This window comes from Festucalex cinctus, chromosome 2 (assembly GCF_051991245.1).
Source record: "Festucalex cinctus isolate MCC-2025b chromosome 2, RoL_Fcin_1.0, whole genome shotgun sequence".
Lineage (NCBI taxonomy): Eukaryota > Metazoa > Chordata > Actinopteri > Syngnathiformes > Syngnathidae > Festucalex > Festucalex cinctus.
In genome coordinates, this window is record NC_135412.1 from 24,018,838 (window position 1) to 24,046,644 (window position 27,807).

The window sequence follows — 27,807 nt, forward strand, 5'->3', positions numbered from 1 at the left end:
TTATTTTATAAATGGGTTCAAACGTGTGAGCTTTATGGCAAGAATTAGAAAAATGTAACAAGGGGGATTTATGTGTTTTGGCACAATGTGTGAAGCAAGCAGGAAAGGATGCGGTTTAATGGTTGAGCGTATCAAATAAATGAGTTTGCATCGTTTAATGAGGGCGGCTAACTAACAGCCCGTGTCATCTTTCCACAGTATGTTTTTATAAACGGATGAAAGATTATTTTCACGCGTAATTATGAAATAAGTAGGTCAGTGCATATTAGAAGGTAGTCGTGTGACCGCGGTGATCTCAAAATAGATATTAGTGAAAATATCAGAATCAAAAGTATGAAAATGTCTCTGTGACTTTGTATGGAAAACTTTATTTTGATCATAAAAATAGCATTCACAGACTTCTTTTGATAGCTACATATACAGTGTAATCCATCTCAAGGAAAGAATCCGGATAAGTCAACATCTACTTGTACTTTGACTAATGTTATGTATAGCTTCATGGATCAAATAAAGCTATGAACAATGTAATATTTATATATGCATAGTTTTATATAAAAAAAAATGTGGCCCATATACATTTACTGCTCTTATCAACACATACAGTCTGGAGCACATTGCCAGAAATAATGCTTGAAGAACACAGACTGCATACAAGTGCTTTAGAATACAAAGGCAGGCTAACCATCAAGAGATTCAAAACCGACAAACAGCTTGACCGCTTCAGTCTTTTCATTCCAAAAAGGTCTTTACATACCTGATCCAGAGTTATTCAACATATAGTTCCCAGAAATCAGCAGGTCCAGTCAGAGATTAAAAACACAATATCACGTTCCTCATTGCTGAGGGTGTATCATAAATTTCTCTTTTGTACATGAAAAAGGCAACATTTTTAATTCTTCCACAGGTTCCTAATAGTCACATAGGAAAAATCTTGAAAAATGTTTTTTTTTTTTTTTTCGTGGTAGTACCATGATGGACAAACAGTGGTCATGTATGGAAGAATATAATCATGCTTTAGCAGAAAAATATAATCACGTATAATCGAGCTTTGCGAACATGTAACCAAGGTCAACTCAAGACTGCAGCATAGGAAAGTGGCCCTGTCTTGAGGAAGTCGATCAACCGCATTGCATTTTGATCTTCTGCAAGGTTGTATTTGCAAAGGTGGTAAACGACATCACGACACCGTGTGATTGGCAGATGTGACACCAACTGACACGCGCGCTCGCCAAGAGTACATAATACTCAACAAAAATATAAACCCAACGCTTTTGTTTTTGCTTTAATTTTTATGACATCAACTCAAAGATCTAAAATTTATTCCACATACACAATATCACCATTTCTCTCAAATATTCTTAACAGACCAGTCTAAGGCCCTGTTTACATAGAAGCAAAGCGGGCTTCATTCCTCAAACATATCTTGGACAGACAGAAGGAGGAGTAAGATGGCTGCCCTGTCACTTTAACGGCTTGCACGGGCGTGTATGGGCCATCGGCTATCCAGTAATACATACATATCAGTGAGACGAACACAACACAGGAGACGTGACAATGCCGGGTGGATTCAAGTACAACATCACGCAAAACATTTTGCTGTAAAAGCATAAACAAGCTAAGGAGGTTGCGCAAAACGACAAAGACACGGCTATCTGCCATTCTTGTTGACAGACTGGGGGTTCGTTCGCAGTCACGGGAGAAGTAGCTATGGTGTCCACATTGGAACGTACGGCGCATGTTTTGAAATCTTTCCACTCTGGAGCCCCGTTTCAAAAGTGATCGGTTTCAAGCTCCAAAACCGAGCCGCTGTGTGGACGAACTGCCTAAACGGTAAGAAACTTGCACGGATACACTGAAACGGGCCTTAGACTGGCTTGTGAACAATATTTGAGAGAAAAGGTGAGATTGTGTATGTGGAAGCAGTTTTACATCTTTGAGTTCATCATAAAAAAATGGCAGCAAAATCAAAAGTGTTGCGTTTATATTTTTGGTAAGTGTAATAGGATGCCCGTTCTCAAAGGTTGGACAAACCAAGAGCTCGACCTTCTCGAGAATGTTTCGTGTTTGTAATAGTTTTATGCTGAATTGCTTTTCGAGACCGAATGTGAATCGAGTCTTATCCCGGTCTCAAAGCGAAGCCTGTGCGACTTCCAAGCGTGCCTTTCAGTAGCCGACGCGTTTGTTGTTGTGAAACAAAAAACAGACAAACAGTCACAAAACAGGTTTTATAAAGCAGCAGCCAGACTCCAGTGGGGCGACAGTGTTGGCTCAGCATGGCAGATTGGTCGTCTCCTACCACAAGAAACTGTGTAGGACCTCAGTCAACGTGTAAATGTCATTAGGGTGTTCTCATCCGCAAGTGCTTTCTGATCATGTTAAGGAATTGTATTGAATTAACATTCATGGCTGCTTTGAAGTAGTGTTGGTAGTATCTGTGTGCTATGATTGTGGGCAGGTGGCAAATGTTTAGTTTGGATTGTATTACAGCTTGTGCTGGCCAAGTCGTTTGCTAGAACATGACAGTTTGGAACTAAAGATAGGTTCAGTTTTTGCTTTTTTTTTTTTTTGAAAAATAACTTGTAGATTCTGCGTAACGTCAGCCACTTGTGTGGTGAGTGAGGAGGTGGTGGCCAACACGTACTGTGAGCTCACAGTATCTGTTGGAAATGTGTTGACGTCATACCAATAAGCTCGTTAGGAAAAAGTGGGCAAGCTCAACTCGAATTCATGCATGCATCTTGCATATGGTTAATCATGAATCCATTCACTCATTTCCGCTTGTGCGATCATTCGTGGAAGCTTTAGAAATGTCATTGTTTATGGTAATATAACCATGCTTTCTCCAGCATACATCTGAAGGATTTAACCAAACGCACTGGCTGATATGTGCCAAATTAAATAAAAACAGCTATCAGACACGTGAAATAAATAAATTATTTAGAATATAAGCACTCTACTTTAGCTCCAGTTCTTCACTTTTGAACATACCCAATGTTTTTTTTTCCACAGTTCTCATAAGCCATGGGTGATTTGTGCCATCGTTTGTTCATTAAAGACCCAGTGTTTAGTTCCTAGCGCTATCTAGTGGTGAAAGAATAGCATTAGAAGTACGCAGGAGCACGCAGACTATGGTGGCTCAGAGGGACCAGATTTCGCAAGCCTACCACCATTTCTTATTTTGCGTTAGCAAACGAGCATCTCGGCTTGGCAGAAGCTGGTAAAAGCTCACGAGAGCAAAGCAGAAGAGTGACAATTAGTGATTATTAGATCTATATGGAAAAAAAAGTTTATGCAATACAGCAATTTTTTGCATACTATTGACATAAATATTTAACCTGGCAATAGCCAGATTGATATTGTGATTCACTCAAGGGAGTTCTCCACAATATCAATCTGGGACTGCTCCACGGTGATTTGCTCGGGAAAGGCGGGACATTCTGTACAATACTTTGAGCAGATTGGACGATGCGCCATTTTGTACAGGTTTGTTCAATCACGGCCAACGGATGAAAATGTCGTCTTCGTTCTCGTCGAAGGGCGGGGAAAAAGCACAAACATATTGCTGCATTCGAGGATGGTCGGAAGTCGGACTTTTCCGAGTTCAAACCAGGAAGTCTGTACGAAGTATTGAACTCAGAAATTCCACTTGCGAAGTCGGAAAAAAAAAAGAAGGACCCCGACTTCACCGGCGGACTACAAGTGACGTCACTCTACAATGACGACCACAGATCGTAAATGGTAAAACACAATTTACTCAAGTATAAAACGAGATAGCTTTCTTCATTCCTAAACATTCAACATAACTTTACGTAACGCAACGTACGTGACCGTATGCCGCTATCTCCCGGCATGAAATTACACGGTGAACAACAAAACCGTATGGAATGCTTATGAAATAAGATAAAAACAATAAATGAAGCAAAATTACGAGAAGGTGTGTTTGCTGGAGGTAAAAAATGAGTTTTAAGAACCAAAATTAAAAACAATTTACCTCTATCCGCCATTTTGGTTGTTTACTTTCGCCTCAAACGCTTTCGCTTTCAGGTCGGAATTGGGAAAAACCAACTGCTGACTTCCGACCATCCTCGAATGCAGCATATTTACCATCTAAAAATGTACGAAGCGTCTCTCGCTGTTCAACATTCAACCAGGAAACGGTGAGTAATTAATTGCAGCATCCATTCGTTCATTCGGTTTGTTTGTTTGCGTCGACAGTGACTTCTTGGTTTCGTCACAGCTGTATGTCTCGCCCGAAACACAATGTCGCTCTGTTTGGATCAGTGGAAGTCAATGGGCTCGGTACAAGATGTGTTGTCAGAATTTTGTGAACTCACAAATACGGCGAGAATTCAGTTTGTAGAGCAAGGTTAACCCTCAACATACGAACCCTGTCGTCCCCAACAGCAAATTTGGCACGTTTTTCAAATTACCGTAACTCATGAACCTCATGAACACGCTAGCAACGTATTCCAACGGCTTCAGAGCGCAGAGAGGTTGAGCTTTACATCGATACCTCATACATTACGGTAGTTGGCAGAATGTCACGAGTGGAGGACGAGGAACTCGTGCGTCGGAGGGGAGTGACTTCAAATAAGCGTAAATCCGGAACCGTTTGTGATAGCAAAGTAATTCCAACGGATTCTGAGAGCGGAGAAGCAGAGCTTTGTATCGGTACCATACGTTACGGCATACGTTACGGGAGGTATTTTTTTATGTTACAGCAGATTTTCATGTATGGAGTAGGGACAAGCAGTGTGTAAGAGGAGAGTGACGCAGAAGACAGGAAATGACGCATCTTTTTCCAAGTCTCCATAACTCCGCAACAATTTGTGCTCACAGAAAAAATCTAATAGTGGAGGAGCAGAGCTTTACGTTGAGCGAAAAATCGTAATAAAAAAAGCTACGAGAATAGGATTCCATTAATAAACAAGTCGGTTCTTAGAATTAATGAATGATTAGTTCACCACTAGATGGCGCTAGGGATCACTGAATGTCCCTTTAAAGTAAGAAGTTGACAAAAAAGCACATATTGAAACGTGCCTCGAACTACAGTGGAAGGGAACAAAACACTTCGATTCAGCAATGCAGACAAAAAGCAAAATCACCAATTTCGTATGCAGGCACATACAATACTCGTATTATAGCACGACAAGCTGTTATGAGCAACGTAACGATGACAAAAACAACCAGTGTAAGCCGATGGGATTGTAGTACTCCTGCTGTTTTCGGAATCTCCGGACGGGATCACAAGAAGTGAAGTCAATCAATAAAGCAGTTGACTATTCAGGTCTCCATTGGTCCAATTCCAGTGTTATGTTACACAAAGTGTGTCGGGGGAAGAGTCCGCTGGGCTCTAGATGCTGAGGTCTTTGGGGCTTTCTTTGTACAGCTTTCTCTTGGGCTCAGGGAGCTGCTTTGGGCTTTGGCAAACTGCGTTTTTGTTGTGGCCTGTGTTCTTGTATGCAGCGTTGTTCTTCATCATGCTGTAGTAGTCTTTTAGTCTGGGCGCTGCTGCATAGTTCTGCTCATCCCGGCTGTAGTTGCTGTCAGGGGAAGAGTCACGCTCCCGTCGATATTGTCTCTCCGGCGTCCCGTTCGGCCGATATCGCTCCAAGGAAGAGTCCCGCATCAGGTTCCCGTTCTTGGCAACCCGATCGTACGCGCCGCCCCTGGAAAGAGACGAGGAATCGCCTCCACCGGCATTGTCGGCCTCCCGGATTCGCCTTCGCCCGTAGAAGTTACGCTCAGGGAAGCCCCCGTCTTCGTACCCCTGATCCCGTTGCGCTCGCTCGGCCCTGCGATCCATCGACTTGGCCCTCCGACCGTCGGGGGAGGAGGTGCGCTTTCGCGTCGGTGAGCGGTCCAGGGAGCCGCGGCGCTGCGCGCCAAACTTCCCGTCCGAAGTCGAGCTGCGGTTGGCGGCCTTCTGCGCCGCCACGGCCTTCTTCCCCGAGTTGTCCTTCCTCAGAGTCTTTAGGAGCTTGGAGATCCCGCTTTCAGACTCAGACTTTTTGACTTTGCGCCCTCGGTTGTTCTTGTCGCCGCTGCTACCGTCGCTGTCGTCCGGAGACAGTGGTCTGGGGGTGCTATGACTGTGATTGTTATTCCAGGTGTGGTGAAGGTGAGGGTTCAACTGTCGGGCTTGGTAGTCCATCTGATCCGCCACGACCCTGTCCCTGTTCCTGTTCCTGTCTCGCCCACGCCCAGCCTCGTCCCGGCGTGATGGTGTGTGAAGGTCTGGTGGATAACTGGAATCCAAAGAGGTGCGATATCGGCTGTTGGCTGGCAGCGTTCTCACTTCCGAAGTGTTTTGTGCCCCGGGTGTGGGAGGGTACCCGTCATTGCTGCCGTCTGAAGGAGAGGACCAACAAAAAGAAAAAAAAAAAAAAGATGGTTAGAAAGAGTGGCAGACATCCCATGTGCATATACGGTAAGCTGTGGTGACATGACAGGACCACTGGGTGGGGATTTAAAGCAAGTCATGCAGCACATACTTCCGGTTATGGTTGGCAGTAGTGGTGCAACGGATCATCATTGATCCGTGGTCGGTTCCGATCGCGCACGATCCACGGATCGGTTGGTGGAATCAAAAAAACAAAAAACAAAAAACAAACAAAAAAAACACACGAAAGCAACATGATCGGTTCACATTCACAATATTAGCAAACAGAAGAAGTTTTTTTTTTTCCTGTCTCTCGTCTTGACACCATGTGAAGGATGCTGAAACATACTCAGCGTAGCAAGGTTAACTTCAAAATAAAGTGCCAAATAATATGTTGAGGGCAATGCAAATAACCTTAGTAGACTTTTACTTTGAAGTTGGCCCACGTTGTGGCGTGATTGCTAGTTTGCCTTCTCTTTATCGTAGTTGATTGACATTGTAGTTGCGAGCAACATCAACACAATGCTATCGCAAACTCATATTTAATGGCTAATTTAGGACGCCAAGAAACAGCTAATTAATTATGCCGTCGTTTTATGATCCAGCAGAAGTCTCCGACGTAAGTGGCTAGCAGCTAGCTGTTAGCATGACCAATGAGTGCCTGGCTGGTAGCTGAAAAGGAGTTAGACAGCTTGTACCTGACTTACATGAATTCTTTTTCAAAATTCTGGACCAAGGCTACTTTGTAATTCACTCTCCTTGTTTAATGGAAGGGAAAGTGCCTTAAATTTCACGTTGAGGTTGTTTCATTATTATAAAAAAAAAAAAAGATAAATAGAACATTGTCTTTGCCCATTAAAAAAAGAAAAACATTCAACTCAACATAGCCGTTTAGATTTTAGGAGCACAACTAAGCCATTAATACCTTGTTATTTTACACATGGACCATGTTTCAAGAAGAACGTTTCTGCCTCATATTGCACTTAAAGTTGTGTTCCTAAATCCCAAATGACTTAGATATTTTAGACATTTATCCTTTTTTTTTTTTATTTTGCTGAGCCAAAGAAAAACGATCCAATCCGTGATCTGATCAGAACCATGACTTTTGTGATCCGTTGCACCACTAGACTTGACAGTGATGCACATCTTATTATTATTATTATATTTTTTTTTAATACAAATATACATGGAGGTTGCACTGAAGTGACACATGGCTTCAGTGCATTTGGCCTCCAGGGCTGCAGGTGAAACACAAGGTAGGTGATTTCAGCAACAAGAGCAGGTGAACGTCAGCAAGTGTGGGGGGCGGGGTTATCGATCAATGACACCGCAGGCACCTGAGAGAGCATTCAAAACAATACGATGATGTGTCTCACTGGGATTTAGACAGATTAGCCAGGTTGCTATGGCAACAGCAGCTGATGAGTGACGGCATTAAGTTAGTTCCGGTCCTTTCCACATGTGAAAGTTTGAATCAGGCACAAGACAGAAAGCTTGTTGACTTTTGTCAATGCACAAAGAAGGATGCAGGTCGGGATGAGCTGATGGAGGGCTGGGAAAGAAATCAAAGATGATGTGGGCGAGGGGTGGGGGCAACGGGTAGTGCATCATGACAGACTTCTGGCTACAAACCGTGGTCTGATTTTGGCCCATTAGGTAGAAACAGGGCTCTCCCATCTTGTCATTCCTCATCGTACCAACAGCGAGATGAGGAGCCATCATCGCTGGAGAGAGGAGGAAGAGCCCAGCGACAATAGAGAGGTCGGAGAAAGAAAGAGAGAAGAAGAGGAGAGGAGAACACAAATAAAACAGACAAGAGGCAGTTTTACATTTCATTCTAAGAGAGAGTATACCGCCAAAGACAGTAGAACACTTTGTACTGTTTCACAAAAGGGGAGAAATACATTCAAAAGTTAAACCGAGGAAATAGCGTCACCCTCTTTAAAATAATGGCCCAAGTGATTTATTTATTTATGGAAAACATTAAAAAAACAAAACAACAACAACAACTGAACCAAAGTAGCCTACTGGTTATATTAAACTTATTAATAAATTTATTTTGGGAAGAATTAAATGACTTGTTTAACTAGACTAAGTGCAATTTCTAAGAAATTGCACGGGAATGCTGAAAGCTGAATGTTAAGCTGAATGCTCATGAAGTAAAGTTCGAACCCTCGCCTCCTGTTTACTGGTCACAGGTCTGCTTCAGTAGTCTACCCATTGAGATACAGAGGACTTGCTGTCATCATTGAAGTGTCGTGAAATGTCATTGAGGGACGTCTCGCTGAATGTTAGAGTGAATGCTTTCAGCATTCCAACCATAAGAAAGAATACAAATAACATATGTGGGAACGCTTTCCCACAACTAAGGATGTCGCCAATTTTAACTGAGGCAGCAAGCATCTTGAGAAGATGTTTAAGGCAAAACAAAAAGTCCCAAACGTGACAGGCCATTATTTTAAGAGGGCCACAATAAGACATAAACAATGACCGGAACAATCCATCAGAAGAGGCTCCAGTTTATGGAAAGGAATATCACAACAGAAGTTAAACATTACATGTTATCTGTCAACACATTTCTGTAGCCAACATTTCTTCATTGAGGCCAATTTGTCCCAAGTTTTCTGATTAAACTATGATTTGAACTCATCAGTTCACATCAAAATGTTTTTTTTCTAACCATTTACTGCACTTGTGTCCGGACATTTTCCTCTAAGGGCCACATATGGAAAAATTGGAGGGTGCAAGTGTCACTTTGAAATTATTTTACTAAAATCTATCAAGCCCACCAAAGTTAGTCAATCAAGCAATTGCATATAGTTTTTTTTTTTTTTTTTTTTTTTTTTGTTTTTTTTTTTTTTTACAAACCGCTACCTGAACATTTTTCTTGAAGGCACATAGTTTAGGATTTGAGCAAGATTTTGGTGTGGTGGTGTAAGCCAGCAGAAAATATCAGCTGAATCCCATCTCGACATTCAGAGTCAAAACCGGAGCAATCTGTCGTCAGCTGACGCTTTTTAAAGTTGTTCCTTGGGAATTAGTCATGTAATATTTCCACAGTTTGGACCTTGACACAGAGCAGAAAGTGGAAGGAACCATTTTTGCTTGCAAAAATTAATTATCTTTATTTACAACAGTGTTATGAGAAGAAATGTTACTTGTTTAACTGTAAATAGCTTTGGTTTCCTTCGGCCCCTTCTCAAACCGAACACTTTGTATGAAGTTTTTTGTTGAGTTTTATTGTACTTGTTCGAAATAAATAAAGATCAAATCAAATAGTTAAATTGCATCTTTGCATATTCAGAAAAGTTCTACAATGTATAAGACAAATACATTAGTAGTAAATGTTATTTTCAGTTATATGCCGCATCAAGGGCCAAACACCCTTTAAGGGGGAGGGCAACCCCGATAGTTTTTGTATGCACACCCACTCGTCGAAATATGGGATTCTGATTAATATTGTGACCCAATCACGGCTCGCCCATTTTCTAAAGCTGAGGTGTGATTGGTTATTATTACCTGAGCGCTGAGCAATTGTGATTGACGCCCACTGAGATGGATAAAAATGGCTGGATTTAGCTGCTTAACTCATATTACACAAACGTAATATCAATCAGAACACCGTGTTTAGACTAGTGTGGCTGCATAGAACATATTTGAAAGGACAGTTTTGGTTCGACTTTCACTTTAATAATAAAAGTTCAATGTTTTACATACAATAAAGATGATTTGAAAATGTGAGCCTGGACCTCAGTTCTCTTTCTGCCATGAAACTCATTCAAACCCAAAAACGTGTAAACGTGTTTTAATACTTTGTCCATCCCTCCCCAAATCATATTTATATGTTTTGTTTTTTTGTTTTATTAATGCAAGAGCACATAAGGCTTTGATGTAGCTTCTGTCATGAAGAGGTGGCTTAAACAAATGGTAGTTATTTTAAAAACGGCCAGCAGGTGGCAGCAGAGTATAAGAGATCAACCAGGGCTATGTTGCAACAAGCTCTTTTTCCCAGCATTTTCAACAGGTTTGTGAATAATGATGAAACTTTGCTATATTCTTATGCCAATTGTTGCAAAACAAAAGAAGAGAGTCTAATCTTTCTTTTAGTAGGTTCTATGTTTTTATAGCAATAGAACACAATATTCCGTGGGCCATGCAAAATCTGTCAAAATCCAGGAAAACAGACGGGAGCGAAGGGCTTCACTGAAAATGGCTGCGAGCTAATGAAAAGAATCCTTTTTCATTAGTGGTGACCACAATGAGCTTGATATTGTAGCACAAAAGGTTGAAAAAGGATTTGGAGGCGAGGAAATGCAAACCTACCATACTCAGGTACAGATCCATCCCCGCGTTTCAGGACGAGCCGTGCCCAGCGCCCTCCGTTCTTGATCAGCTCAATGGCACGCGAATGCTTCATGTTCTTTGTGCTCTCGCCATTAATCTCCAAAATTTCGTCTCCCACCTAGAAAGCAGCAACATTCTCATTGTGAGCAAGGATATGCGAACGGGAACGTAATGATAGGCGGATGTTTTCATACCCGCATTTTGCCATTCCTGACAGCAGCTCCGTCCTCAGCGAGTCTCAGCACATAAAGGTCCATGTTGTATTCCCGTCCTCCTCGCAGGCTAAAACCAAAACCTTTGCTGTCGCGTTCAAGGTCCACTGAGTAGAACTCATTGTCCTGAGTTACCAAAAAAAAAAAAAAAAAAGAGTGAAGTGTCAAATCCACAATAGGAATAATCGATCATCATCCCACTGAAGTCGCTAAATGTCAGTGATTGCAGGGCCAGTGAATGCACGACTGATGAATATAATCATCATCATATGAGCTCATTCAGCTACATTTATACGATGGTCTGAGCAGCCAAGGCAGTGACTGTGGTCGTGGTCAATCGACCAGATGGTCGTGGCATGGCAGTGATTGCCATAGATACCGATACCTGGTGAGATTAAAAAAAAAATATATATATATATATATATATATATATATATATTTGCAAGTGGGAAAATGGCCGCCCCTTGGGATGGATAAAACGGCTGGATTTTGCTTCGTAACTCATATTCCACAAATTTAATATTCATCAGAATGTCATGTTTAGACTAGTGAAGGCACATATAACAAATTATTACCAAGAAATGTTTAAGGTTGACTTGCCCTTTAATAGATTTTTTTTTTTTTTTTGGGGGGGGGGGGATAATATCATATTTGGTCAGTGAAGTATGTATTCTCACCTGTGATATTTGTGTAGGGGGAGGAGGAGGAACTCCTTTCGACTTGGAATTATTCCTGCAAAAACCCACAAGAACACACCGTTCAATATTTAGGCAAAAAAAAAAAAAGGTTCCTAAATAATACATGCGCATACATACCGAGACTCTTTGGACAGTTGAGGAGTGTGCGTGGTGGTGATAGTAGCAATCTTCTCTGCATTGGTCAGCAGAGAAGCATTTGAAGACTCTGCGGAGGATCACAAATACCATATGTAACAAATAAACAATGATACAGTATTGTAAAAGCATATTCTGAATATTTCTGTGGATGGTTTTAGAAAATGTTCATGGCCGTTAAATTACGTGTTCACTCACTCTAACAGACCAAAAATGTGCTCTGTCGGCATCAGGTGTAAACGTGATGCATTACCGTATTAAAAAAAAAAGAAAAGACAGTTTTGTGCTTTAGGTAACTGTGATGGTTTTCATTATGGCAGATTTGGGATTAAATTACCCCAAAGTCATGGAATTGGGAATGTTGGTGGATCAGGTTTTACAAATGTTATCATCACTGAGTTGCAAAAAATTAATCGATCACTGCAATAATTTTGGGTAAGCCAGCACTCGCATAAAAGCCATATTATGATTCACGTATGACGTATGATTCATTGTGTTTATTGAGAGTTGAAAGCAGTTTTTGCCATAAGGGAGATGGCATGACTCCTTCTTGTGATTGGCTCAAATTTAACCCATAGATACCACATTTGATAGCAAAAAATTGCATTGCTGAATAGAGGATATGATACCATTTTTTGTTGACCGTTTTTCAGATGAATTCCTGGTTGCGCTTGTTCAGCTTCCGCATCTCAATCAATCAATCAATAAAACTTTATTTATATAGCACCTTTCATACATTAAAATGCAATGCAAGGTGCTAAATAATTAAAACACCCCATAATACAAAAAAAAAAAAAAAAATTGCCCCGACAAGCCCCCGTCCCCCTAAAAAAAAAAAAAAAACATGGCGGGGCACAGAGAAACCACATGAGGAAAGGCACCCAGCAGGAAACACTAGAGGTAAAAACTAAAAGACAACAAAATATCCATCCATCCATTTTCTGAACCGCTTGCTCCTCACAAGGGTCGCGGGGGGTGTTGGAGCCTATCCCAGCTGGCTATGGGCAGCAGGCGGGGTACACCCAGAACTGGTTGCCAGCCAATCGCAGGGCACACAGAGACGAACAACCATCCACACACACAAGCACACTTCGGGACAATTTGGAGCTCTCAATTAACCTGCCATGCATGTCTTTGGAATGTGGGAGGAGACCGGGGAACCCGGAGAAGACCCATACAGGTACGGGGAGAATAAAAGACAGCAAAATAAAAACAGTTAAAAGCTAAAAGAATACAGAATAAAAGGCAGAAAGAAAGCAAAACAACAATGGAATAAAAGGAACCAGTAACTAAGAAAAGAAATATAAGGTCAATTTCTTCGTGCCCGGCAAACCTTTTAGCAAATCCGCCCCATAGTGAGGGTTCACACCAGGATGAAAAGTGCTTTTGCCAGTTTTGAGAAGCACGAGTGCCCTTTCCAAGCCTACAACCATGAATAAGTCATGTGCTGCAGCATTATGACGTAAAGGCTGACAGACTCGGGGTCTTACCATCACCGGGGATGATCCTGAGCGAGACGGTGTTCCCAGCTTCCTTGATCAGGTTGACGATGTCTGAGTGGGACTTGTTGGTGATGGAGCAGCTGTTGACGGCCAAGATTCGATCGCCCACTTTCAGCTTGCCGCAGCGGTCCGCCGGGCTGCCTTCGATGATGCGTCCTATTTTGTGGGGCATGGCCACACAAGCGTTTCCAGCTTTTGTGTTGACAACATGTGCGCGATTTCGTTGATTGGGTGTATTGATTAAGGAAAAAGAAGGGGACAAAAGGAGACAGGGAAAACTTATTAAATCGTCCCCAATCATAACCCAATTGACCCACAGAAAGCAATCAGCTTGACATACCGATGTGCAAACCAATACACAAGCAACATTTGTGAGGAAGCGTTTTGTCTGATGTGGAAATCAATGCAATGGCAAGCAAATGACACAGGTCCAACCCATCAAAGGCTTCACATAGAGTCAGAGCATCGTGATGGCCACAGACCCACTCTCCTTCATGATCCAAGGATCAATATCTACCAAGGCCAAAATCATTTGTTTTTAGGGCTATTGAGTGGCTCCAAAAGTGCAAGCACTTCTTAAGTGGAGTTTTCACAGGTGACATATCCAGACAGATCTTTGAAATGACAACAGTCAGTCAGAGGTCAGAGCGAGCTGAGTGACAGCGATCATCAAACGGCAAATAGACACTGGGGATGTTTGGTCATCCAACCCCTTCATTTCTTCCCCTATTCTCACAATCTTTCACCCGGTTATGATTCTTTTTTCTTATGACGTCTGGATTTATTACGCGTCTCTACTCTGCAACTGATTTAAAAACAAACAAACACTTGTGTCCTGTCCTCTGTCCAGATAACACGAGATACAAGGCTTTACTTTACATGACAGGTACGCAGTAGTTATGGGCCGATGTATTTTTTTTATTTTTTTTTATTTTTTTTTCTTCTTCCCAGGACCGATACCGATTATTCGTAGTCAGGAGGCCAATAACAGATTTGGAGCTGATATTAATTTGCAGTAAGAGAGAAAATATTAGCGTCAAAATTAAGAAAAAAAAAAGTAACTGTTGAAATGCCCTTAAGCATGTTTGTTAAAACAACTTTTCAAATTTTCAATATGTTGAACATATTTTCTTTTAATCTTTATAATCTAGATAATACACAGCTTTGGGGCATAATCACTAAAGGTTTGCGTCGCCTTTGCATGGCGCTAACCGGTAAAAATGGAGCAATCAGCAAACGCCTAATTAACTAAAAACGCGCAGATGGGGAAATCCATCACTAAGTGCGCTGCCAACCAGATTGCGCCCCGGTGCGCCAGTGTCATTTGTGCGTATGTAAATTAGGTAATTTGCACACATTTGATGCAAAATGTGCCCACCCCAATGCAAATGAAACTCATTGATATACAGCGTCTAATTCACTAACGCCAGCGCAAATAGCCACATGTAGTTTGCGTGACGCAAATAACGTTTATGGAAAGCATGTATAAATCTGCCGCAACCTCAATCCTCATGACAGCAGTGCATGGAAAGGTGGAATGGTGCACGTCGCCCTCTGGCTGAGGAGCGCGAGAGAGAGAGAGACACATTTTTCTTGTCAAAATTTCTTTGCGACAAGAAAAATTGTTTTCAAAAAGTACAAACTGCCTGTGAGCAACTGCAACCTTTTCCGAACAATGACGAAAACCCCAAGTTCGCTATGTTTGCAAACATTCACTGCTTAAATGAATACCTGCCCAGATTATTTTAGTTAGCTAAAACTAACGAAAAAAACTAAAACTAAAATCCAAAAAACAATTTCATTAACAAAATAAAGTAAAAACGAAATCGCTTTTTAAAAAATGAAAGCTAACAAACGAAATTTTATGTCTACAAAACTAACTATAATTATAGCAAAAATGTCCTTTGTTTTAGTCTTTGGTTATTAATTGAACGCATTGATTTTAAATTTGATTTTAAGTAGATTTATTTTTATATTAACTGGAATAAAAACGTTTGAAAGTGAAGTTTTGAAGTGGCGTCTTCTATAGCAGCTGCCAATAGGAAAGCACGGGGAGGTCGGTTGCATGCTATACGAGTGACTGAACCACCTCATGCTTCACTGTTATTCCCTTGTTTGAAGAACTCATAAAATATACGTTTTCATGTTTTTAAAAATACACTTGATTTTTTCATATCTCAGCTTGGTTGAACTCTATTGGGAACGTGTGAAGCCGGATGTGCAGCACATGAAAGTCCATTCATCTCAGGCTGCCCTCCGCAGGAGAAAACTGCCGAAGCGAACGCCTCAAAGGCTTTGGCGGCATTAAGACATGCTTGTGTTGACTAGCGCGCACACTTGTGTTAAATTTGAGCCGCCATTTTTAAATTTAGTCTCAGTTTTAGTCCAGTTTCAATCACACTTGTTAGTTTTTATCATGATTAGTCAACCTCATCCCAGTTTGATTGAGTCCATTTTTAGTCAACTATAAACCGAGCATTTTAGTCTTTATTTTAGTCCAAGAAAACAATTGTAATCGTCTAGATTTAGTCAACAAAAACTGTCAACATTTTAGTCTCGTTTTTGTCAGAACAATCATTTAACCTCACTATATTTTTTTTGTCAGTAGATTATGTTGAAGATTTGGGATCTAAAACTATTTCGCATCAAATGTTCTCTCATCTTTTTGATGAAAAAAACAACTTGATGCACAATTACAGTACAGTGTATCAACAAGTGGCTACTATGGCGAGTTTTAGTCCGGTGAAAAAATGTGTGTTGACCAAATTATTGTGGGAATTCTGAAAGTTTCATTTTCAATGGGACAGGCACTGAATTTTCCCACTTTCCCCGCTCACTTCCAGACAAACAACTGATCAGCATTAGCAGCGCTCTGCTACTGCTCAGTAGCTCACTTACATTGTTCAGTAAGCAGGAGGTCACGGGTTCGAATCTCACCTCCGACTGTACATTGCAGATAGTGGATATCCGGGGCCATTATGCTAAGGGAATACTAATGCCAATGCTAAGGCTAAGTTTAAGTTAGCATGTTAAGTTAACATGTTAAGCTAATGCTAAGCTAATTCTAATGCTAAGTTAGCATGCTAATGCTAATGTTAAGCTAAGTTAATGCTAAGCTAATGCTAATGTAGCATGCTAAGTTAGTATATTAAGTTGCATGCTAAGCCAATACTAAGATAATGCTAAGCTAATACTAATTTAGTAGGGGTGTGAATTGCCTAGTACCTGACGATTCGATTCGTATCACGATTCACAGGTCACGATTCGATTCGATACCGATTAATCCCGATACGAATGGTCACGATTCGATACCGATTAATCCCGATACGAATTTATAAGTCGATTGTTGCGATTTTTTTCCATTCAAATTTAGAAAATACTATCAGTAAATTTGTACATGTACACTGTAAGATTTGTATGAATATATTTATCTAAAACTTGAGGCTTATAACCGTGAGCCACTGTACACAAACAGTTTGCAATCTGTTTCACATTTGAACAGCATTAAAATAAAAATATTAAGGCTTAATGTGCCGTTCATATAACATTCTTCCATGCTCAAGGTGTGAATCCTAAAAAAAAAAAAAAAAAAAAAATCGATTCTGCCGATTATTGAATCGATTCGAGAATCGCGCGATGTAGTATCGCCGAATCGATTTTTTTTAACACCCCTATAATTTAGCATGCTAAGTTAGCATACTAATCTAATGCTAAGCTAATGCTAAGATAATGCTTAGCTAATGCTAAGCTTTAAAGAAAACAAAAATTACCGGCTTTATGGACATCGGCACTTTCTAAATTATTGGTTTATCGGTATCTGTTGAAAATAGCATTTTTGTGCAGCCCTAGTAAAAACATATTTCTAAATGCACTAAATATACAACTTAAATATACTACTACTACTACTACTACTACTACTACTACTAATAATAATAATAATTAGTGTTGTTCCGATCCGTTTTTTTACCTCCCGATACCGATTCCGATACCCAGCTTTGCAGTATCGGCCGATGCCGATACCATACCGATACTGAAGGTTTTTTTTTCCTCAACATGAAAAAGCTGTCCTGCCAGGGTCTCTGCCGATACCAGTATCGGAACAACACTACTACTACTGCTACTGCTACCGCTACCACTGCCGCTGCCACTACCACTACTACTACTACTACTACTACTAATAATAATAATTACTAGTTGTGTAGTTGTGTAATTTTGACATAATTTATCCTTCAATTTCCTTCATAGGCATTCACATTAGCATTCGGCTATTAGCATTCAGCTTTCAGCATTCCCATGCAATTTCTCCAGAAATTGCACTTAGTCTAGTTTCTGATTAGTTTTCGTTAACGAAATTGACACTAGCCCACAACACAGCTGTTGCATCAAGTAACATCCACTAAGTGCTAAAGTAACATCATCATCCCGACGGGATCAGTCAATGCGGCCAACGCCCATTCAAGTGTTTTGCAGATGACATCACACTACAAAATCTTTACGGCTAACTACACAAGAGACCTTGGCATGACATCGGAGACGCACATTATCACATCAAATGTGTTGGAGGAGAACATCATCATCACTGGCTGAGCAACTTTTGATTGTCGCAATTTTTGCCGTCGTAAACGAACACAGCTGTGAGGTGGGAATCAGCGAGGATGATGTTTGCGATAAAGCCGCAGCCAGCCTGATCCTGTCGCAATGAGCGCCGCTCATCAAGTGATTTGCGAAATCCCTAAGCTCATGATAGCAGGTTGGTGACCTTGGTGTTAAAGCGCGCCCTGGTCCAAAAGCCATCTCATGCTATTCGCCAGAGGAAACGCAACCTTGGTGAGAGTAGTGTTTATTTTGTCTATGCACATTTTTCACCGGACTAAAACTAGACTAAAACCCTCATTAATACACAACAAATGGGACTAAATCAGCATGGATTTTTGTCAACCAGTCAAGAAAATGAACTTCACGTAATAAAAACTAAAATCTATCGACATTTTAGTTCATGAATAAAAACGAGATGAAAATTATTTGATTTTGTAAAATCTTGTCTCTGCTAATCTGTCACGACTGTGACAATGTCAAGTGAAAGGTAAAAAAAAAAAAGTAAATTATAGTCATAACGTAACATTAATCCAACGGCTATAACGTTCCAACAATTATGTTAATTTGACCGCTAAGTAGCCACTTGTTGATAAACTGTAACTGTGTCAAGTTGTTTTTTCATCAAAAAGATGAGAACATTTTTTATAAAACAATTTTAGATACAAAATGTTCAACATTATCTGCTGGCAAAAAAAAATATACAGGAGTTAGTTAAATGATTGTCCTAACTAAAACTAGACTAAAATGTTGACAATTTTTGTTGACTAAAACTAGACGAATAAAATTGTTTTTGTGGACTAAAATAAAAAAAGCTAAATTTATAGTGGACTTAAAAAATTGACCTAACAAAAATGGGATGAGGTTGACTAACTGTGATAAAAAAAACAAAAAAACAAGCGTGAATGAAAATGGACTAAAACTGAGACTAAATTTAAAAATGACGAATCAATTCAACACTAGTGGAGGGTAGTGTTAATTTTGTCTGCCCTTTCTAAATTTAGTCAGTTTTAGTCCAATTTCAGTCACGCTTGTTCGTTTTTATCACAGTTAGTCAACCTCATCCCATTTTTATTTATTTCATTTTTAGTCGACTATAAATCAAGCAATTTCATCTTTATTTTTGTCCAAGAAAACATCATTTTATACGTCTAGTTTTAGTCAACAAAAACTGTCAACGTCTAGTTTTAGTCAGGACAACCATTTTTACACCTGTATATTTTTTTTTTTGTCAGCAGATTTATTGAACCTTTTTGGATCTAAAACTATTACACATAAAATCTCATCTTTTTGATGAAAAAAAAAAAAACAATTACAGTGGCTACTATGGCTCCATGCTATCAGCTAGTAATTTAGCATTAGTTAGCGGTTGCATTAGCATTATTGTTGGAACGTTATAGCGGTTGGATTAATGTTAAGTTACAACTATTTACAAAATTATAATTTTCATCTCTTTTTTTTGTTCATGAACTAAAATGTCAATAGATTTTAGTCCAGTTTTTATGACGTGAAGTACATTTTCGCCTTCATTAGTTGACGACAATGCAGACTGATTTAGTCCCAGTTAATTGTTTACTAATGAGGGTCTTAGTCTAGTCTAGTCTAGTTTTAGTCCGAGAGAATGCGTGTTGATGAAATTATTTTGGTTTAGTTTGTGTTGACGAAGTTAACACTAGTGGAGAGGACCAAATGTGCTCGGTGCCGCTTTGCTGAATTAAGCAGCCAAGCCTCTGGAAAAAAAATAAAAAAATAAAAAACGCTCCGAGACCCAAATATCGCAGCTTTGAAGTATAATGATGATGAATCACAGAGAAAAAAAAAAGGCTCGATTTTCAGAGAGACGTTCAAAAGCGTTCATTTTCAAAACAAGACACCCTTTTTGAAGTTATTTGCATGACGGCGGTTATCACACGGACTCACCAAAGGTGGTGCCGGCGTCGGGCCTGGAAACGGACGACACGATGACAAAACCGAAGCCCTCGTTCTCCCCCCGCTGGATCTCCACGTCGTACGGCTGCAGGGAGGCGGGGACCACCACGGCGCTCCCGCTGCCGCCTCCCCCGCCGCTGCCGATGCCGCTGGTGGAGCCGCTGCCCGAGCTGACCGTGTTGAGGGAGTTCTGGCTCCCTTGCGGGGTCCGCTTGCCCTCCGTCAGGCTGGGGGCCTGCGTGCTGCTGTGGTGCGAGGACGCCGGCGACGGCGGGACGTCGCCTTCGCCTTTGCACCCTGGCGAGGACGGAAAAAAAAGACGTTCCAAAAAGTCACATTGTAAGACGGGACATTGTCACCAGTCGCAAAAAACGAAATCTTAAGTAAAGTAGGGATGGGTACCTTTCACATTTGAATCAGTACTGTTCCAATATTCGGTACCGGAACTCAACGGTACCAATATTTGGTACTTTTGTACTCGCGCACTCTCTCTCTTTTTACTTTTTTTTTAATTTGCAAAATGTAACTAATTAATTAATTAATTAATTGGGTGGTAGTAAATGTTCAGCATTATTTATTTAACACATTCAGTCCCACCTCTTATTTTCACTGAAGCAACCCCCGTCTCTCCCAGCTGTTTTACTGGATTTTCACTGATTTTGCAAGGCTATAACAACATGGAACCTACCAAGATAAAGATTGGAGTCTCTTCTTTCATTAGGAAAAAAAAAAAACAAGTATATTTGTATATGTTTCTGTTTTGCAGCAATTAGCATTAGAATATTGGATAAGTTTTATCATTATTCACAAACCTGTTGAAAACACAAAGAGCTTGTTGCGGCATGGCCCTAGTTGATCTCTTATACTCTGCTGCCACCTGGTTGCCGTTTTTTGTTATAACTACCAATGCTTTAAGCCACCTCTTCAGGTCAGAAGCTGCATCAAAGCCTTCGCTCGAGCATAAAAAAATCGTATACATGTTTTTGGGAGTGAAGGACAAAGTATTAAAAAACATGTTTATACATTTTTGGGATTTGAATGAGTTAATAGTAAAATCTTGTTAAAAATGAATTCAACAATTACCGTTCAATATATAAAATCTGACAAGCAAAAAAATAAATAAAATAAAATTTAATGAGCCAGAGAGGAAGAGTAAAAATAAAAGTTTAACATTTAACAATTACTGAAGTATAATTAATAAACCTAAGTTAATATTACAAAGTGTAAATCAAAGTTCTTTGCAATGAACGACAGAAATAATAATTGATGTTAATTTGATTTCTTGTGCGGTTGTTTTTTTTTTTTTATGTAAAGGCTGCCATGTGAAGAGCTCTAAGTTTTAACCCACGTTGGGCTCAAATATTAAAAACAAAAAACAAAACAAAAAACAAAAAAAAGAAAAAGACAGTTGGAAGAGGACATTACATGAAAAGAATAATTGGGTCCGTGCTTCAGAACCGAAACAAGGCACCGTTTGATTTTAAGTGAATCGGTGCTCGGAAGTACCGAGCCAAATCGGTCCATACCACAAAAATTACCCATCCCTATAAGTAAGAGATAATTTCTTAAATGTAACCTAAATTTAGGGCTGTGTAATTAATCCAAATTCAATTACAATTTCAATTATTACTCGCTACAATTACAAAATCCGCACAATTATATAAAAAAGATTATTAATATTAATTTTGAGTTGTTTAAATTTATACATTTGCAACTTTTTAAATGTTTTAAAATAACTAATTTAATGAATTTGTTACGTCCAAAATAAACTTGCATACTCAGTGCTTCAAAGAATTTTATTCATCTTATTTTTTAGATTTAAACATTTTCTTGTTTTGTACCAAAAAACAAATGATCGTCCTAATTGTGATTTTAGTTACTACCAAAAATAATTGTGATTAATATTTTCTCTAGAATCAAGCAGTCATACCTAAATTTGCTTATTTTTTAACTTATTTTTTTATTTAAAATAAAAGTGACAAACAAGATCACTCTACTTACTGTAAGATACTTGTTGCTTAATTATCTTATTTGATCAAGCAGTCTTGGCATTAAGTGTTAACCGCGAGGCTTAAAACAAACATTTTCCACATTTTAAGTTGAATTTGATTATTTCAAGATTTTGCACAATCTAGTATTCAGATGGAGGGAAAATGAATCAAGTATGAAAACAATCAGACAAAAGTACAACATAGCTCATTATTGTAATAATTTTTTTTCTTGTAAAAATCACCAGTTCAAGTACTGTTCCAATTTCAAGTTATATTGAATAAGATCAATTTCCTCTTTCCAGTGCAAAAAAAAAAAAGATTTTTAAAAAAGTGAAAAAAAAAAAAAAAAAAAACCTTCTCATTTTTAGCCCAACAAGAAAAATAACCTTCAAAAAGAATTTTTACATTAGAAAATGTAAAATAACTTCACATAACGCAACGTACGTGACATTATGCCACTATCTCCCTGAATGAAATTATACTATTTAATTGTATGGAATGCTTATGAAATTATACTATTTAATTGTATGGCGTGCATATGAAATAAGATAAAAACAGCAAATGAAGCAAAATTACGAGAAAGTAAGTTTGCTGGAGGTCAAAAATGAGTTTTAAGAACCAAAATAAAAAAAACAATTTACCACAATCCGCCATTTTGGTTGTTTACTTTCGCCTTGAACGCTTTCAGGTCTGAAGTGGGAAAATGCAGCATTATACTTGTAAAATGTTCACCTGGATATCCGGCGGTCTTGCGCCTGACCGTAAGGTTGACGTGACCCTGTTTGGCTGCTTGCTGCATCAGCTGCACCACCAGCTGATGTGACTTGCCCACCACCGCCGTGCCGTCCACGCAGATGAGCTCGTCACCCGACCGCAGGCGTCCGTCCTCATCTGCTGCGCCGTACTTCACGATGTGACCGATGTAGATCTGCGGCAATCAAACATGGTGGATGTCGCGTACCATCGTTCAAATACACGCTGGATTGTTTGGGCCATTCCAAGACCACCTCAATGCAGTCACTACTTTTGGATGACTTGAGTGGATAGTCAAGTAGTAAGTCGCAATATCTTGATTGATCGATTTGATTTATTTGTATCAGGGACAGCACCTATATTAATCAACATTTGTGTAAATATGCCAGAATTAGCCAAAAGGCTATTTTTCATCTGCAGTCTGTAAATGTCACCCTAGTAAACAAAAATACAAGAAAATGCACAACAATAACAACACATTCACGAAAATACTTTTCAGTTAAAATGACATTTTCATAACAAGAGCAATACATTAACTAAAGACACTATAAATGCATGTTGTGTCGTGCAGTCTAGGGATGTATCCAACGATATGATAATTATCACAATATTGTGGGGAGGATGGTGATATTAAAAATAAGTCACGATATTGTTAAAAAATAAAAATAAAAAAAAATAAAAAGAGTTCATAGTAATACAAAAAGCACAATATCGCGCTTTTATACATAACAGCAATGCATATAAACAACCTACACATACAAAATGTAGAGAGCAATTTCATACTGGAACCATCTTCCCCCATAATATAATACAATAATTCGGTTTATTTTATTTTAGGGATGCACTTTGGTTATGATTTTGTAAAGAATAAAATTTTATTTATAGTATCTGTTAAAATGGGATCCCCATTAGTTTTCATGGTGAAAACTAATGGGGATCCCATTTGAAACAATAAACACACATTCCTCCACATATTTACTCGATTCATAAGCATATTACATTCTCATCTTCATCTGACGATTAGCGTGGATTTTAAACAGGGCCAAAACATGCCGTATGAAAAGGAAACTGCGCTAAAAAAGAATAGCCACCAGAGGGTGCCAGAACTGCACAAAATGGAAATCAACTTGGCTTTTTTTTTTTTTTTAAACAGATGTGCTGATTTTAATATGATGACATGACGATGACAATATTGTGGCAGTTTTAGTATCGCCATATCACAATATTGCCATTATCGTTGCATCCCTATCGTGCACTAGGACGGAAAGAAACCTTCCCCAAACAATGTCTAAGATGTATTAAACAATGTATAAAAGAAGACTTATCAAGAACTAGAGATAATTAACATGAAAGATTATCAATCGATTTGTAAGCATGTGTGCCTGTTTGCTGAGGTTTTTCCTCCCCAAATCCACATTGTTAGTCTGTGGCCGTTTTGTTTTTTTTAAATCCTCCACCTTCCTCAAGTAGTTTGAAAACAGCAGCAGGCTTCCGTTCGGTCCCCACCTGGGGTTGCACAATGTTTTTCTATATCTCGAACGGGTTATGTGTCTGTTCCATTTCGTTGCCTCTTGTGCTACGATGACAATAAATCTATTCCGATTCTCATTCGGATTCAAAGGTAAATGAATACTTACCGGCTCCCCGGGCTCATTTCCCCCAAGGATCCGGAAACCGAAGCCTGTATCCTTCCGCCAAAGGAAAATGTCCTGCTCCTGGCAATCTGGCACTGAAATGCAAAGAAAGAGCAATTGTGAGGATGTGGCGAAATGAAGCCATCTTCCCCTGATGGATTCGCCTTTGCAGTAATCACTAAATGCATTTAGCTGCGATTGATAGCGTCAGACTCCTCTTTGTTTAATTAACACACATCCACGCTTGTTTGTACAATTATTGATCAACAACAAATCGGGTCTGCTTTTGGATTGTGGGCGGGCGGGATCAACAGCTGCTCCTCGCCTCGTTGCGCAAGAGTGGCTCCTTGCGTTAAAGCCCACAAATGGGGCTGCCTTGCAAACTCACCGGCTGTGACCTTGTCACATTCACAGATGGACACATCACGAAGGACAATTTTCATACAACCACACATTTCCAGCCTCCGTTGAGTGAGGGAATGACGATATCGGGATTTGGTGTCAGTCTGTTCAGTCTATCGAATTAGAAGGTAGGGCTTGGTTTAAAAAAAAAAAATTAAAAAAATTAATTACAGTGTTCCCTTGTTTATCGCGGGCTCATCTTTCGCAGCCTCGCGGATTTTTTCAGCGTGCTTTTTGTTTTGTTTATTTTTTATTTTTTTGGTCTTTGGATGGCCGTATCTCTCGAACCCTACGTCCGACCGGGGACAGACGGGCATTCACGGATTCGTCTCGACGAGACCTTGCCAACGGCTTCAGTCTCGTCGCTGCACGACATTGCAGTCCGGAGATTGAAAATATATACAGTGATACCTCAGCTCACGAACATAATTGGTTCCCAGAAAGTGTGTGTAAGGTGAAAAGTTTGTCTTCTGAACATTTATTTCCCATAAGAAACCATTAAAATGAGAATAATCCGTTCCCAGGTCCCGATAAAACATAATTTTCTACTAAATAAGCCTTAAAACTACATAAAAATATACCTTATTTTATGTATAATAAATGTGCTATTGTATTGTAATGAAATAAATAAACTGTACTGTATAATAAAGTCGTTTTATTTACCTTTGTGATGGTAGTTCTTAAGGATGGTAGCAATGGTAGACTTACTTCATTCGCGAGCGTTTCACCGCGTAGAGTGTTTATGGAACGGTTGCGGCTCATTCGCACTTTCGTGCTCACCGGAGCGGAGGAGGCGTGTCCCTTGGTGAACAAGGAAGTGGAGCACTTTAGAGAGTCAACAAAAAGTGAGCACCGCCAACTACTTTCACCTCTTTCCTGGGACTAAACAGCCGTGGCACGATTTTCTCCTTTTTTGAGGTACGTGATGGCACTTTCGCTTTTTTTTAGTGGCGCGAACTCCATTGACTACAATGCAAACGCGCCGCCGAATCGCCGTCCCTCGCTGGTAAGCATTAGGCTTAACACTAGCCTGTGGTGGGGTCTTTTTCGGTCCCATAATAGCAAAAGTACACTCAATATGGTCCAGATTGTCTATCAAACACAAACCACGTCCGCACTAAAAGAAAGGGGGTGACGAACTGGGACGCCGTGAGCGTGCGTCAGCTTCTCGTGGCCGCCACCGTGGTGCTGTTCGACCGCGTGGTTTGGTTCGTACGCCGAAAACTAGTTCGTCAGCAGAGACTATATGATCGCGAATTTAATGTTTGTGAGGCGAAAAGTTCGTGAGCTTAAGCGTTCATCAGCCGAGGTATCACTGTACTGTGCTGTATAACAAGTGAATTAAGAAAAATATACTTTTAATGGAAAAAATGACTGTAAATGGAAAAAAACACAAATGACGAATGAAATAACATTCATAATAAACTAAAAATCATACCAGAATGAAAAAACATAATAAATAAAAAAATATATATAATTAATGGAATTTATAAAAAATAAAATAAAAATTAACGCAGATTTCCATTATTGTGGGTAGTTTTTGGAGCGTAACATCCACGATAAACGAGGGAACACTGTAATCGATATTGAATCGATTATTTAAAAATCGAATGTTTTTCCCCCATAAATTCTGAAGACCTGAATTTAAAACACTGTGACCGGATGTATCAAATATGACACACTAATCAAAAGTTATATATGGAAGTTGATTTTCAAAAATATTTTTTTTCTTCAAAATGACCAATAAATATTTACAAATAATCAGATTTTTTTTCCTCATATATTTCATGGTTCAGGCTTTATAGGGTTAAGATATTTACAGATGCGAGGATAATGTCACCCAAACAACAACAAAAATCATTTAGTGTCTTTTGTCTGAAAATATCCAACTTTTTCTGTAAACGCACAGACATCCGTCTCACTATTTTTCGAGGGAAATCCGGGCACTTGTAGTGGTTACACGCAGACAGAATTAGGCCTCTTTGACAATCTTTTGTCTCGTTCTTCGTTTCGCTGCGTTTCTCATCCCCCGCATATGACTGTGGATCTCCTCCAGGGGTTATCAAACACATCGACTAATCAGCCGCAGCTTTCTGGGCCCGGTTAATATTTAATCAGCAGCAGTCCTAGATTCCACAGGCAGCCATGATTAGGAGGCAGCCCCCCGCACTACACAACAACGGAGAGCTGCACGTTCGACTCGCAACGAGATCACCTGGGATGGGATGAGGTGCCGAGTGAATCATCAATCGCGTCCAACGGATGCGGATTGTGGCTTGCTAATCACATGATGAAGAAGACTAAAAAACGGCCTTTGACTGTGGCTCTTCAATCCCTGAGTTTGACTTCAAGCTCCCCTCTTGCATGCAGCGTACAAAATAAGTTGCACCCAAAAAAAAAAAAAAGCATTGCATTTGTTAAACTGCCAATATTGCCTAATTTTCTGAATTTTTTCTTGATTTTCATTTGATTTTTGCAAATCCTTTTGTGTCATGCCTAAGGTTATTTTAGTGAACTAAAACTAATGAAAAAACAAAAACTAAACAATTTTGTTAATTAAATAAAAAAAATTAAAATGCTTTTAAAAAAAAACTACAACTGAAACTACATTTTATGTTTACAAAACCAAACAACAAAACTATAATTTGGAAATTAATTTAATTCATGAGCCTTTGGGGATGATATTAAATGTTACTTGAAGTCCATTTATTTTGATATGAACCGGAATAAGGACGTGTGTCACACAGAAGTGACATCATCTCGCAGCAGCCAATAGAAAAGCACCTTCAGATTATGTCGCTCACATGGTGTGTGTGTGTGTGTTTTTTTTTTGTTTTTTGTTGTTGTTGTTTTAAAAGGGATACTTTACTTATAGAGCCATTTTTGGCAGTCAAACATTAATATTTTGTCTATACTTAATTAAATTAATTAATTAGATTTGAACTTGCTGTCAACTGAAAATGACATCACAAGGGCTCAGGTAACCAATCACAGCTCAGCTGTTTTCTAGGTTTGGCCATGTGACATTCAAAGCTGAGCTGTGATTGGTTACCTGAGCCCTTGTGATGTCATTTTCAGTCGACAGCAAGTTGCAAAATGTGTTTTTAAAGGTACTAATTGTACGTGAAAAATAATGAAAGTATCAAATTAATTATAGACAAAATATTAACTTTTTATTGCTATAATGGGCTAAATAAGTGAAGTATCCCTTAAATATTGCGCACAAGTAATA

General features: G+C 39.4%; 1 protein-coding gene across 13 annotated transcripts in view; it reads right to left on the reverse strand.

Annotated features, from left to right (window-relative positions):
• Nucleotides 1-348: 348 nt before the first annotated feature.
• The window catches only part of LOC144014223 (membrane-associated guanylate kinase, WW and PDZ domain-containing protein 1-like), a 139,060-nt gene continuing 111,601 nt past the window's right edge, over nucleotides 349-27,807 (reverse strand). For 11 of the 13 annotated variants that reach the window (XM_077513872.1, XM_077513870.1, XM_077513867.1 and 8 more), the window contains 9 exons: nucleotides 24,177-24,268; nucleotides 22,519-22,714; nucleotides 19,787-20,092; nucleotides 13,262-13,465; nucleotides 11,754-11,841; nucleotides 11,616-11,670; nucleotides 10,921-11,064; nucleotides 10,706-10,844; nucleotides 349-6,351 (listed from right to left, as the gene is read on the reverse strand). In XM_077513872.1, the coding sequence (XP_077369998.1) occupies nucleotides 5,354-6,351; nucleotides 10,706-10,844; nucleotides 10,921-11,064; nucleotides 11,616-11,670; nucleotides 11,754-11,841; nucleotides 13,262-13,465; nucleotides 19,787-20,092; nucleotides 22,519-22,714; nucleotides 24,177-24,268 (2,222 nt within the window). In that variant the 3' untranslated portion in view covers nucleotides 349-5,353. Of the gene's footprint in view, nucleotides 6,352-8,014; nucleotides 8,107-10,705; nucleotides 10,845-10,920; nucleotides 11,065-11,615; nucleotides 11,671-11,753; nucleotides 11,842-13,261; nucleotides 13,466-19,786; nucleotides 20,093-22,518; nucleotides 22,715-24,176; nucleotides 24,269-27,807 lie in introns of all 13 variants that reach the window. The other 2 variants (XM_077513877.1, XM_077513875.1) reach the window with 1 other exon arrangement.